At 38.4% G+C, this 12,882-nt stretch overlaps 1 protein-coding gene across 4 annotated transcripts; it reads left to right on the top strand.

Moving 5' to 3' along the window:
• Window positions 1–1,896: 1,896 nt before the first annotated feature.
• Window positions 1,897–9,952, top strand: skor1a (SKI family transcriptional corepressor 1a). Of its 4 annotated transcripts, none has more exons than XM_026937635.3 (9): window positions 1,897–2,106; window positions 3,307–5,039; window positions 6,166–6,253; window positions 6,411–6,506; window positions 6,649–6,717; window positions 7,461–7,535; window positions 7,663–7,737; window positions 8,223–8,288; window positions 8,926–9,952. In XM_026937635.3, exons 2-9 carry the CDS (start codon window positions 3,318–3,320, stop codon window positions 9,018–9,020), a joined length of 2,286 nt encoding a protein of 761 aa, XP_026793436.2. In that variant the 5' UTR covers window positions 1,897–2,106; window positions 3,307–3,317; the 3' UTR covers window positions 9,021–9,952. The 4 variants fall into 4 exon arrangements, with proteins under 4 accessions (XP_026793436.2, XP_026793435.2, XP_026793440.2 ...); XM_026937634.3 differs by having other exon boundaries at window positions 8,923–9,952; XM_026937639.3 differs by lacking the exon at window positions 8,223–8,288.
• Window positions 9,953–12,882: the final 2,930 nt, after the last annotated feature.

Below are 12,882 nucleotides of genomic sequence, written 5' to 3'. Positions count from 1 at the left end.
CCCGCCATAAACAGTAGCCGTGCCGCAGTCAGCCTGTGCTCTAAATAATTAACAGGGAAGGAATAATTACAGTGTGAAATTGTAATTATTGTTGGAGCAGAGCGAAGCCTCTTGTATGGTGAAAGAGGACGCGCTCAGGGCCGAGTCGGGTTAAAGTTTCCCTCAGCATCAATATTGCATTAAGCTCAGACGGGTGGCCCCGCGACACTTGGCACGTTTTACAACCATCCCGTCTCTATTAGTGACCCCCAGATGAAATGACCTAAAACAATGCAAATATAAATATATGCATTTATATATTTTTATTTTCCATGAACTCAAGCATCTTAAATTTTTATTTTAAAAAACCCAGAATATTTACATCCTTATTTAGGCTAATAATAAATAAATAAATAAATAATAAATAAACAAAATTTTGTTGTACACCCTGAAAAAAATAGTGGAATGGGACCCCCAAGGGTACAAAAACATCTTTTGTACCTTTAATAAGCATCTTTCACCCAAACTTGGTTATAGTCCACCTTTAAAAATAGCTTAAGCTGTTATAAATGAGCTGAAATGAGTTTTGAAGGCTTTAAAGGCACACTGCATGCACATTTCTGCACCCTACAGCTGTGATGGTCCCAGCCTGTAACAGCGAGGAAAAGTGTAGTGTAACATCCTGTTTCTGAGAGTCTCACTCTGCACTGTTTAAACATCACAGCTGTCATATAAAACGCTTTGGATGCTGCTTGGTCCATTTTCACACTGTGTTTAAACAGAGACTTTGTGATTCAAACTGTGTTTTCAGTCAGACTACTGAAAATAAAGCACCAGATCACTAATATGGGAAATTTGATGTATTACTGAATTTAATGCACGAAACAGCTTCATCCATGACACTTACCATTCTTCGTTTTATTATTATTTTTTGCATAAATAATACTAATGTATGCATTAATAATACTAATGCATTATATGTAATTTAACGTTTAGAAATAATTTGAGCCTGCTATTTAAATCCCTGTTTTGTGTTGGATCTCATGTCCCCTCGTTTTTTGTTATTTTTTTTCTGAAAGAACACTTTCATGCAGTGTTAACTCCGTCATGACTCGCTATCTGTGCGTCAGTTTTTTAGCTGGGGTTAACTGAAGGGCATTGATCGGGCTTTAAATAGTTAATGTGCACATATAGGGTTCCACCACTTCCCTCTGCCTATTGCTATAATATATCAGTGTTTGTACACGGGATCCGCTCTCACTGGTGTGGGTGGTAAACAAATGTGCAGCGTTTACCTATAGGGCCCTGCGTGAGGAACGGCAGAGCGCGAGACCGCACGCGCAGTTTAGGCAAAGTGCCCCGGGGCGCGCGGGCAGCCTGGGGGCAAAGTTTCGATGCAAATTCGTAATGAAAGACTGTAGTGTGATTACCACATGTCAGTGCAACATGCACGAATTTTAACATTGGAAAAGCAAAAATAAAAACCACTGGGCACTGGACATTTGTGATTTTTACACTTATAGAAGATTTGTCCTTCATGGGCTTTGTGCAATAATAAACGGTTTATTTGGTTAATAATTGCAGGATCATATAATATATTTAATATATTAAATAATTATTAATATATGTAATAATAATAATTATTATTATTATTATTATTATTATTATTATTATTATTATTATTATTATTATTGTTACTGTTGTTGTTGTTGTTCTTGTTCTTGTTAATGTATGCCTATCTATCTATCTATCTATCTGTAGTAGTAAAGCTGATGTCGCGTGCGCGCGCGCGCATTGTCTCCACCTGTCCCGGCGCTAAAGGGGTTAATATTCCGCGTGGCTCGTGCCTCTGTGGGTGTGTCCTGTCCTTATTTTCGTCTGTTCCCCTCATTCAGTCTGACAAGAAGTGGCCCGGACTGCCATGCGCTCGCTCGATGCTCTGAGACGAATGGAAATGTTTGCCCTACTACTCTGAGAGAGAGAGAGAGAGAGAGAGAGAGAAGTGGGAGACTCTACTGCGCGTCTCTCAGTGCGGTGTTGGACATCTGGAGGAAGGTTATTGCTCTGCTCTTTGCAATAATTCGGCGAGATCAAGTCATTTATTCTTGCTTTGCTTTCGTGAAGAAGGTGAGTGTTTCCACTCGGATCTGATTATTCTGGGTGCATTATGGCAGGGGGAATGTCGTCATCAGCCCCTATTCCTCACTGCTACAACTCTGTGTAAACAGTTTGCATGGATGTGAAAGGAGAACAGTGCGTAGATCGAGTGAAGCTCGTTTCGGACAGACTGGTCAGATTTCTGCTCACATCAGATGACAAGGCAACAAAATATTTCACTAGACTCAATATACACAACTCTTCTGTAGTGTCCTAATGAGTAAAGATCAGACTCTGCCTGCCAGGCTGCCTTACTCCACTGTTAAAGCAAATTAACGGGGTTCTTAACCACACTCCCAAAGATGAGACGATTTTCCTCATTTTAGTCATTTGTGTTATTATTCTGTAAGATGCATTTTAGTAAAAATCAGTGTTGGACCTTGTGGGTGAGTTTCTCACAATTTAGAATATTTAAAACCATCAAACAGGCAATCCAAAATCAGGAGATAATTTAATGAAGAAAAAAAAGAGCAGTTTACAGACTATACCATTAAACCATGTGATCATATTTTATAGTATGTCATGGGCTGTGTATTATACACTGAAATTATACAACTCAGGGATAAAAGGTAGTAGATAAAGGGATAAAATCATTAACAACAAGCAGGAAACAAAATATAACAGTATTTTTAAACAACAACAGCAGAAATGGCTAATAATAGGCGAATAGTAAAAAAATACTAGATATTATTAATCATCATAATATTGTTGTTCTTAATGTTGTCTGTTTTGCTGTATTATTATTATTATTATTAGTAGTAGTAGTAGTAGTAGTAGTAGTGTTAATAATAATAATAATAATAATAATAATAATAACATTACAGCAAAACAGACAGCATTAACAACAACAATAATATTATAACGATGATAATAATAACACCCAGTATTTGCTTTTATTTATTTATTTGTTTTAAACAAACTTTTATTTTATTTTATTTGTTTTTAACTATTCGCCTATTATTAGCTACTACGTCTAAGAAATAAAAAAATGATGATAAAGGAAAATGATGTTAAAAGTGTTAATAACTAAATTGCTAAATTAATGCTAAATTAGTGCTAAATTAACTCTTACAGTGTTCATTTGGCCGAATATGTTTTTTTAATGAAACTAATATTTGTGGTGTAAAATTTGCGTTTTAGATGCTACATTTTAATGCTACTCTTCTACAGATTTGCAGGGAATGGAGCCGATAAGCGCGCCGCTGGCCTCGGGCCCGGATGCCAGCTCTCCGCCGCTCTCTAAGCGGGATGTGTCTCCTTTCTCCGGCGGCGGCGCATCGCTGAAGCCCAACCAAGTGAGCGAGACGTCTCTGTACGGTGTCCCCATCGTGTCTCTGGTCATAGACGGTCAGGAGCGGCTGTGCCTGGCCCAGATCTCCAACACGCTGCTGAAGAGCTACAGCTACAACGAAATTCACAACCGGCGCGTCGCTCTCGGCATCACGTGCGTGCAGTGCACTCCGGTGCAGCTGGAGATCCTGAGGCGCGCCGGTGCCATGCCCATTTCCTCGCGCCGCTGTGGGATGATCACCAAACGGGAGGCAGAAAGGCTCTGCAAGTCGTTTCTGGGCGCTCACACGCCGCCAAAGCTACCCGAGAACTTCGCGTTCGACGTCTCGCACGAATGCGCGTGGGGCTGCAGAGGCAACTTCATCCCGGCCAGGTATAACAGCTCACGCGCCAAGTGCATCAAGTGCGCGTACTGCAGCATGTACTTCTCTCCCAACAAGTTCATATTCCACTCCCACCGCACGCCCGAGTCCAAATACACACAGCCAGACGCAGCGAATTTTAATTCCTGGAGGCGCCACCTGAAACTTACGGACAAGCTCATGCCCGATGACATCTCTCACGCTTGGGAGGACGTGAAGGCCATGTTTAACGGGGGCAGCAGGAAACGGACGATGCCCGGAAGCGGGTGCGAGATGTCGCCTCTCAAAACACGAGGCCCGGGCCATGTCAGGCAGGCCTCTTCTCCGGAAATCCCGCACAAATCCCTACGCTGCGACGACGAGCGCGCGAATCTCGGCCTAGCCAATGGCGCGCGCAATTACCCGGTCATTCCGGTGCCCAGCAAAAGCTTTGGCATGCTCCAGAAAATCCCACCGCCCCTCTTCCCACATCCGTACGGCTTCTCCCCGTTCGGTTTGTGTCAAAAGAAAGACGACGGCACAAACGAGCAAAACAAGACCGGCGTACCGGGTGTGTTTTGGGCCGGCACGAAGGACAGCCTGTATCCGTCATTCCCCATGTTCTGGCCCACGACGGGTGCTCTGCCCCTGCCGCCCTATCAGCACGCACAGCAAAAGCCGCACGAGCTCACCGGAAGTCGCCAGAGTGAGACGGATGTTGCCGAGCACGAGCGTCCAAGAAGCAGCACTCCGCGAGACAACGAGCGCTGCTCGAGCTCACAGTCGCTCGAGGACAAATCCGCCGACGAGCTGAGGTCGACCGAGGGTCACGCGACATCTCCGCCACGGAAGTCTAACTACGTCTCCGCGTTCAGGCCCGTCGTTAAGGACGCAGAGAGCATAGCCAAGCTCTACGGCAACCGGGACGCGTACGCGGGGCCGCCCGCGGGTCACCTGTCCCCGGACTTTGTCAGCGAGACTTCCAGCTACAGATCTGCCTCACCGGAAGTCGACAGCGGAGGAGAACCGGAAGTGGACGTGGAGTCCAACCAGGAGACACATGATGATGACGAGGAGTCCGTTCAGCTGTCTGTGGAGGACCGGCAGAGTCCAGTGAGGCAGATCGTGTCCCGGGCAGGTCACGGAGAAGAAGTGAGGGAAAGAAGACAGGAAGAGGAGGAAGAGGAAGAGGAAGAGGAAAGACACCAGGACACGGATGAAGACAGGCTGAGTGATAGAGCGCCAAAAAGTAACGACACTCCAACATATGATGTGAGTATGACAGAGAACCTAAGAGTGAAAATTCACCTGATACTCTACATGAACACACTCAACACACTCAACACACTCAACACACTCAGATAAAGGAACTGAGCTGTCTGAGCTGCAGGGCTGGTTCTCTCTTCACATGTAACTCACACCTACAAAGCTGCATACAGTGCACCTTACTCTGAAAGGGTATTTATGGTCCCATTATGCACCTTCATTTTAAATGTAAATCATTTTAAATGTAGACTATATACACATAACCAGGTGAAAGATACACATTAAAGGTTCTGGTATATGTAATGATACTGTTTGATATATACATACATATATATATATATATATATATATATATATATATATATATATATATATATATATATATATATATATGAATGTATGTATCATTATTATGCTCTCTTAAAAGGTTAATGGAGGATCTTTTCTGAGGTTAACAAAGATTTGGTTAAAAAAGATTTCATTAATAATTCCCAAAGATTGTGAAACCATTTTTCAGAGTATACCAGAAATTGGCCTGTTTCATTAAAATCTACAGTTTTTATTTAAGTCTATAGTTGGTCAACACTGGACAGAATAACTGTAAGATTTAATTCATATATCTTAATTAAACTGTATGTGGCATTGCAATTCTGTAAAATATAATTAAAAACTATAGGTCTTTATTAAACACTGTCACTGCTGTATGCAGTGTTCAGCACTGACGTCAGTGAGTGATATTTATTCCTCAAATGTGGCTGTTCGTGATGTCCACGTGTTTCTTCTCTTAAACAAAGAAAGGGGGAAAACAAAGGCCTAATTGTCCTAAATTGAAAGTTTAGAATAAATGGCCAGATCTAATTTATTTGGCCGGCGGGCAGGAACGTGTTTGTGAAAAAGGCTCCCCAGGGTCCTCAGAGCAAATTACTCTCTCTGTCATTTCCTCTGTTCCAGTTTAACTTTCAATATGAACAATTTGCCTTAATGCGGTGCCTGATATTGGCGGATCATTTGTGGATTTGAGCACTAATGATAACCTACACCTCTTCTGCAAAAGATGGGGAGAATAAGAAGATTGCACATAATTGGGGTTGTGTTTATTTGTAATTAGGTGCTTGGGTTTTGGTTTTGGCAGGTGTGTGCTGCTGAAAAGGACGCAGGGCTTTCACTGAACTCTCCACCTGTTCCAGCACCTAAATATCCTCCAATCCAGGAATCCCACAGTAAAACCTTTTCCCTTATATATCCTCTTATATTACACAATGCATGCTGTCTGGATTATCACTCAACACTGCACATTTAGATGCTGATATTTGTTATATATGTTATATATATAAAATGCAATCTCAGGTGTATGTTATTGTTCATTTGTGGCTGCAGATTCACACAGATTCAGTCATGCTGCTGTGCTTGAGGATGACTGGGAATCACAGAAATCCCGTCACGACCAGATCAGCGTTTCTAAAGAAGCTGAGAGTGAGTAGCTCGTTACTTACCTCCTGCTTTCGATTTCATTTGATCTGAATTTCGCTAGAATGCATTCAGATGAGAGGCTCTGATCTCTGAATTAATATCTCTGCATATTTTAAGCCCATGTCTTTCTCTTTTTTCTCTCCAGTTGAAGGTGCATCGAGGGCTGATGGCAGGTTCCAGTTAATTGAAAAAAATATCGAGCACATGGCGAAAGGTGAGGCTTTAGTAATGCATTTTAATATAATTCCTATTAATCATATGCAATTATTTTGTATAATATTTATTTATCCACTTAGGTTACATTTGCCTAATTCAGTCATTTTGTCATGTTTATTATTTTCGATGGTAAGTTGATACACATTTGTTTTAAATTTTTCTAATAAATATTTTGAAGAGTTCAAAATACACGAGTTTGCATTAAGATCTAATAATAATAATAATAATAATAATAATAATAATAATAATAATAATAATAATATTATATCTGTAGAATCCAAGCCCTGATATCAGAGTCATTGTCGTTTTTCCACAGAGGTTTGTTCCATGTCCCACGGTGATTTTTTTTTTTATATTAAATGTCTAGTGTTTTTGTGTTATTTTTAAGCAAAAGAGAAAATGAAGCCAGTGTGCATTATTCCAAAACGCCCTTGAACTGCATATGCATTAGCAGAGTCGCGTGCACACAGCCCGAGGCGGCGGGCCTCATTATTATTACCGCGAGCTCACGCGCCGCAACGCCGCAGCCAGCGCGCGCGCCTCCTTTCTTTAGGAACTGCTCGTTTTCCGTAATGCATATTTAAGAGCATATAAGCGTGACATGAAAATGCGTTAAAAAGCTTGGTTTTAATTATAACACATGAAGTTCTTTTTGTTCCTTCTCCGAAGGCCATCGCTGTAGCAGTGATAATGCTTTATTAATTAATTAGTGATGCTTTTTTTTTTTGCTCTCTCTCATAGAGGAACTCCAGAAACAGCTGGTGGAGCAAATGGAGCTCAGGAAGAAAATGGAACGAGAGTTTCAAAATCTAAAAGGTAATTTAGATCAAACTGGATTATTTCAAGAACACTGTAGACTTAACTGGTTCAACTCATGCAGTGAGTTTTATTGATTGATTTCTTTATTTTTGAGTAGTGACTCTGTGCATGTTGACTTTACCAGATAATTTTCAGGACCAGATGAAGAGGGAGCTGTCTTACCGAGAGGAGATGGTGCAGCAGCTGCAAATAGTCAGAGGTGAGCACTGAAGTTTGGGAAATAAAAAGTTATGACGTTTAAAAGTGACACTTGCATATTTTTAGCAGCAAAAACTCAACTGAACTAATCATAGAGCATCATCAGGCCAAATAGAGCGTCATCATCAAATAAAAAAACAATACTATTTGTGTCAATTAAAGCCAATTAAAATGAAAATAAATGAAAATATATCGAGCCAATAATAATTTATTGCACCTTGGGTCCAGGAGACAGGTTATTTATTCATAAGGTTTTTATTTATAACTGTGATGATAATAAAGATCTACTTGACATGAAGAATATAAACATTGGACAAGGCAGCTTGTAGGAAATAACTGGCAAATCATTTTCATTAAAACCTTTTAGGTAACTGAGAATTTAATATTATTTTTTATCTATAATGTAAGTTACACATCACCTTTTTAGTCCTTTAAAATTTTTCTTTGTTTTCATTAATTAATTTTTTGTTTGTTTTTTTATTTTAGACACTTTGTGCAACGAGTTGGATCAAGAGAGAAAAGCTCGATATGCAATTCAGCAGAAGCTAAAAGGTAATTTCTATTAATACGCAACAGCAAAAACTCATAACTCATACCTGGAGACCCTGAGCCCCTAACAACAAATAAATGAGATAAATAAGAAATATGCAAGTGCTACTTTTCTTTCATTATAATTTGCTGATTGTGTAATAATGTATGAATAATGAAAAAAGAACAAAATGAGCTGGGCTGAGTTTCCCGAAAGCATCACAACACAAACATCATCATTCAATGGTAGAGTGAGCTTCACATTGAAGTCTCTCTCTCTCTCTCTCTCTCTCTCTCTCCCAGTTAAGATGATTTTAACTTTATAATGCTTTTGGGAAACTGGGTCCAGTGTGATTAGGAATCAGTCATAACATATATGATTCTGATTGTAAAAGTGGCAGTTGTAAATTCAAGAGATGATTGCAGTAGTATAAATGCCCAGAACATTTATTACTATTAATAATAGCACTAATTTTAGTATTTGTATATCTTATATGTCTTGTAAATATTGTATCCCCATTATGAAGCTGTAAGATCTTTATGCTACACTACACTGCACACCATATGCAGTATTTTATTTATATAAATGGATATTCGTGGTGTCTTCTCTCTGCTTCTCTCACCTGTATATGTAGCACTAAATGCTCTTTTTCCCTAGAAGCTCACGACGCTCTACACCACTTCTCCTGCAAGATGCTCACTCCACGCCATTGCACAGGGACGTGCACTTTTAAACCACCTCTACTGCCACCTTAATCTGAATCCCCACACTGGAGGACTACGACGGATTCTACACACATGAAAACCAAAAGACCTCTTCGATAAACTTTCCGCGGACTGAAAATGTGCAACCTTCTCAAAAGATCTAATGGCATCTCTTGAGTTCTGCTTAAAAAGACATGAAATGGACATGGACGATTCTTCCCTGAATCGAGCAAGCCAGCAGAACAATGAGATGAGAGTCAAAGAGTGGAATTGTTCTAAATATATGTACAATAGAATATTAATATGAACTCATTCAAAGCTTTTTTTCCCGTAAAATGCCACAAATACATACAGTGGCACTGTGCAATGAATTGTGAAATCTCACGACATTCTTAAATGGTCACTATTTGTGTGTTTTTATGTTGTATTTATTCCAAACTGATTCACTGATGTGCTCTCCCGAATGGATTGTATCTGTATAAGCACTTTAAATGAGAAATGATAAAGACCTACCTAATCCAAATTGAATCTACCTTAAATTAAAGATGTTTACCATGTTTGTGTGTACAGAATAAATTTGACCAAGCACTTAGTCCACCTTTCCCAGATACATAGCTCAGACTTGGGGCAAATGGTACTAATCTACATATATGTGATTACTTGGCTGTGTACTATGACTTTTGAAGTGTATTTTCAAGAATAAAATGATTTCTTTCTTCATTATTAAATAAACAGAAGTTCCATTAGATCTTTAATCTCTTGTATAGATTTAACTAAGATATTGGCATAGAACTAAGTCAATATCTATGTAACACTACACTCTTTAAAAGAAAGAAATGATTCATTAAGGGTTCTTTAGATAGGTAAGAGGCCTTAAAGTCTTAAAGGTGTCCCGCTTGGAAGCTTTTCTAATAGGGAAACTCTCTGTATAGTTTTACATAGATGTAACCTTGTCTTATTTCTGACAATACACACACACAACTGACTGAACGTAAATATTCATCATTAGTTGTAATAGTGCATATATTAGAATATGCTGAAATATAATGTAAATCCAGGCCGCTATCTATTGACCACACACTTGTTTTTTCAGAGACCAAAATCACTTTACAGATCAATAGTGCATGTAGAAAGTAACATTACACAGTAGGTCGTGGTGAGGTTGTGTACTTTAACCTCACTACTGACAGAACACCACAATTTTAATAATTTATTTATTGTTGGTAATTATGTGGAGCATGACAGCTCATATGACATCCCTTAATCCTAGCTGTGGTAAGAGATTTTTTTCCCTACATTCTTCTGAAGGAAGTATTTAAATGTTCTATGTAGAACCCTACCACTGAGTGAGTATAATCTCATACTCAACACATCTCCTAACATTGGAAAGCATACATGAGATAACTTTATTGGTCGTAAAATAATAAAATATTAAAAGTCATTAACAGCTACAACATCTATAAATTCAATCGTCTTGTTTTACTATAATGAGACCTAAAAATTCTGAAGATTAATTTTTTATATGAAGGTTAGCAAGTAACTTCAAGGATTTAAAAAAAAAAAAAAAAAAAAAAAAAAAACCTTCATAAGGAAATACTGAGTTGAACAGGTTTCATGCAGACCCGCACATGTCCAGTATGAATTGATAGGCAACAATACATGGATTATCAGCACAATTTCTATGACCTGAGCATATACACAGAGCTTTTATGAAACAAATGAACAGTCTATACTATTCAAATGGAGTCACAGAGCTTTCAATTACTGTCCTTATTTGTAATTCAGTTGACTTTGAATGATAGCTTTTACTTTTGGTTGCTAATAATAAAACAATGCTGCCATCTAGTGGCTATATAATGAAGTACAGCATGCAAAGTGTTTTCAAAGTGTTTGCTAAGTCATCAGGTCCTGCAATCATACTAACTGATGCATACTGTTTATAAAATGCTTATAAAATGGCTAGTGACAGAACTTCTGACAACAAGAGTCATGAAGATCCACACCATCTAAACACATATATGAGATCTTTAACAAACAAAAGTCGACTAACAAATAATTTATTCAGCTCTTAATAATTATATGTAGTAGTGAGATGCAGGTACTAGAATATATTTAGTTATTTCACCTATAGCTTATAAACAAAAAAATCTAGAAATATTTGCAATGATTAATTTTTTTTAAAATAATTATTACCACAGCATGCTTAAGATCATTATTGAAATACATTTTATGTGCTGCTGGTTGAAACCTGTTTATAAGACAAATGTAATTAGTGATGTGTTGATGCCTATGTAGAAATGCATTTTTAAATAAATCATTTTAATTTAAAAACAAGTTTTTTTTTTCATAAAATAAAATTGTTTCCACATACAAGTAACAGTGAGGAAGCAGTGAGGAGTCTAGCCTATTTATGAACATTAAGAAAATCCTTCTGGGTAAAACTCTTGAAAGTTTCCTATCATCAGCTGTAAAATGTATCAAAATCTGCAGCTAATATGCATTCATATAAATATTAAGCAATTAAAAAACCATTAGTGAATGGCAGAATGTCACCAACACAAGCAAGACTGTCACAGTTGGTTAGACAAATGGTTACACCTTCAATCTGTATACATACACTACACTTTTAGAACACAGAAAAGGATCTTCAAGTCTTCTTAAAGAGTTAGTTAAGGGTTTTTAGGTTTCAAAAAAGGGTTCTATTTGAAGTCTGTTTTGATATTGAAACACTAGGGTTCCCCAAGAGACACAGTCGTAGAACATTTAAGTATTCTAGGGGATGCTATAAGAGCACGCACAGGCTTCTGTAGCATATATATAGTGCACTATACAGTGGATATAAAAAGTCTACACACCCCTGATAAAATGGCAGGTTTTTATGATGTAAAAAAATGAGACCAAGATAAATCATGTCAGAACATTTTCCTCCCTCAACGTGAAATTACAACGTATAAAAATTAAGCAAAAACAATCAGAAACATTAGGAAAATAGGAAAAATAAAAAATTTACAATAACCTGGTCGCATAAGTGTGCACACCCCTAAACTAATACTTTGTTAAAGCAGCTTTTGATTTTATTACAGCACTCAGTCTTTTTGGGTAAGAGTCTATCAGCGTGGCACATCTTGACTTGGTAATATTTTCCCACTCTTTCTTGCAAAAACATTCTAGTTCCATCAAATTGTAAGGCCATCCCCTGTGCACAGCCCGCTTCAGGTCACCCCACAGATTTTTAGTTGGATTCAGGTCTGGACTCTGGCTAGGCCATTCAAAAACATTGATCTTCTTTTGGTTAAGCCATTATTTTGTTGATTGCTTTGAATCATTGTCATGCTAAAAGGTGAAATTCCTTTTCATCTTCAGCTTACTAGCAGACACCAGACAATGTTCTGCATTAAAATCGACTGGTATTTGTAGCTATTCATGATTCCTTCCACCTTGATAAAAGCCCCAGTTCTGGCTGAAGAAAAGCAGCCCTAAAGCATGATGCTGCCACCACCATGCTTCATCATGGGAATGGGATTTAATTTTCTTTCTTTCACCAAACATACCTTTTGGAATTGTGGAATTATTTTACCTTTGGGAATTGGTCTCATCAGACCATTACACATTTTGCCACATGGTTTGGGGTGATTTAGTTTAGCTTGGATGTTTTTTGTGAGAAAGGCCTTCTGTCTACCCACCTATACCCTACAGCCCAGACATGTGAAGAATATGAGAGATTGTTGTCACATCCAGAGAGCAATTATTACTTAGTTATTACTTAATTATTACACAGATATTCTGCAGCTCCTTTACTTTTACCGTAGGTCTCTTGGCAGCCTCCCTGGTATGTATTTGTCTTGTCCTTTTATAAATTTTGGAGGGACGTCCTGTTCGTAGTGATGTCACTGTGGTGCTCCATTTTCACTTA

This window comes from Pangasianodon hypophthalmus, chromosome 25 (assembly GCF_027358585.1).
Source record: "Pangasianodon hypophthalmus isolate fPanHyp1 chromosome 25, fPanHyp1.pri, whole genome shotgun sequence".
In the NCBI taxonomy this organism is placed as follows: Eukaryota; Metazoa; Chordata; class Actinopteri; order Siluriformes; family Pangasiidae; genus Pangasianodon; species Pangasianodon hypophthalmus.
The sequence above is the reverse complement of the archived record's forward strand: the minus strand, read 5'-3'. Positions and strand labels throughout refer to the sequence as shown.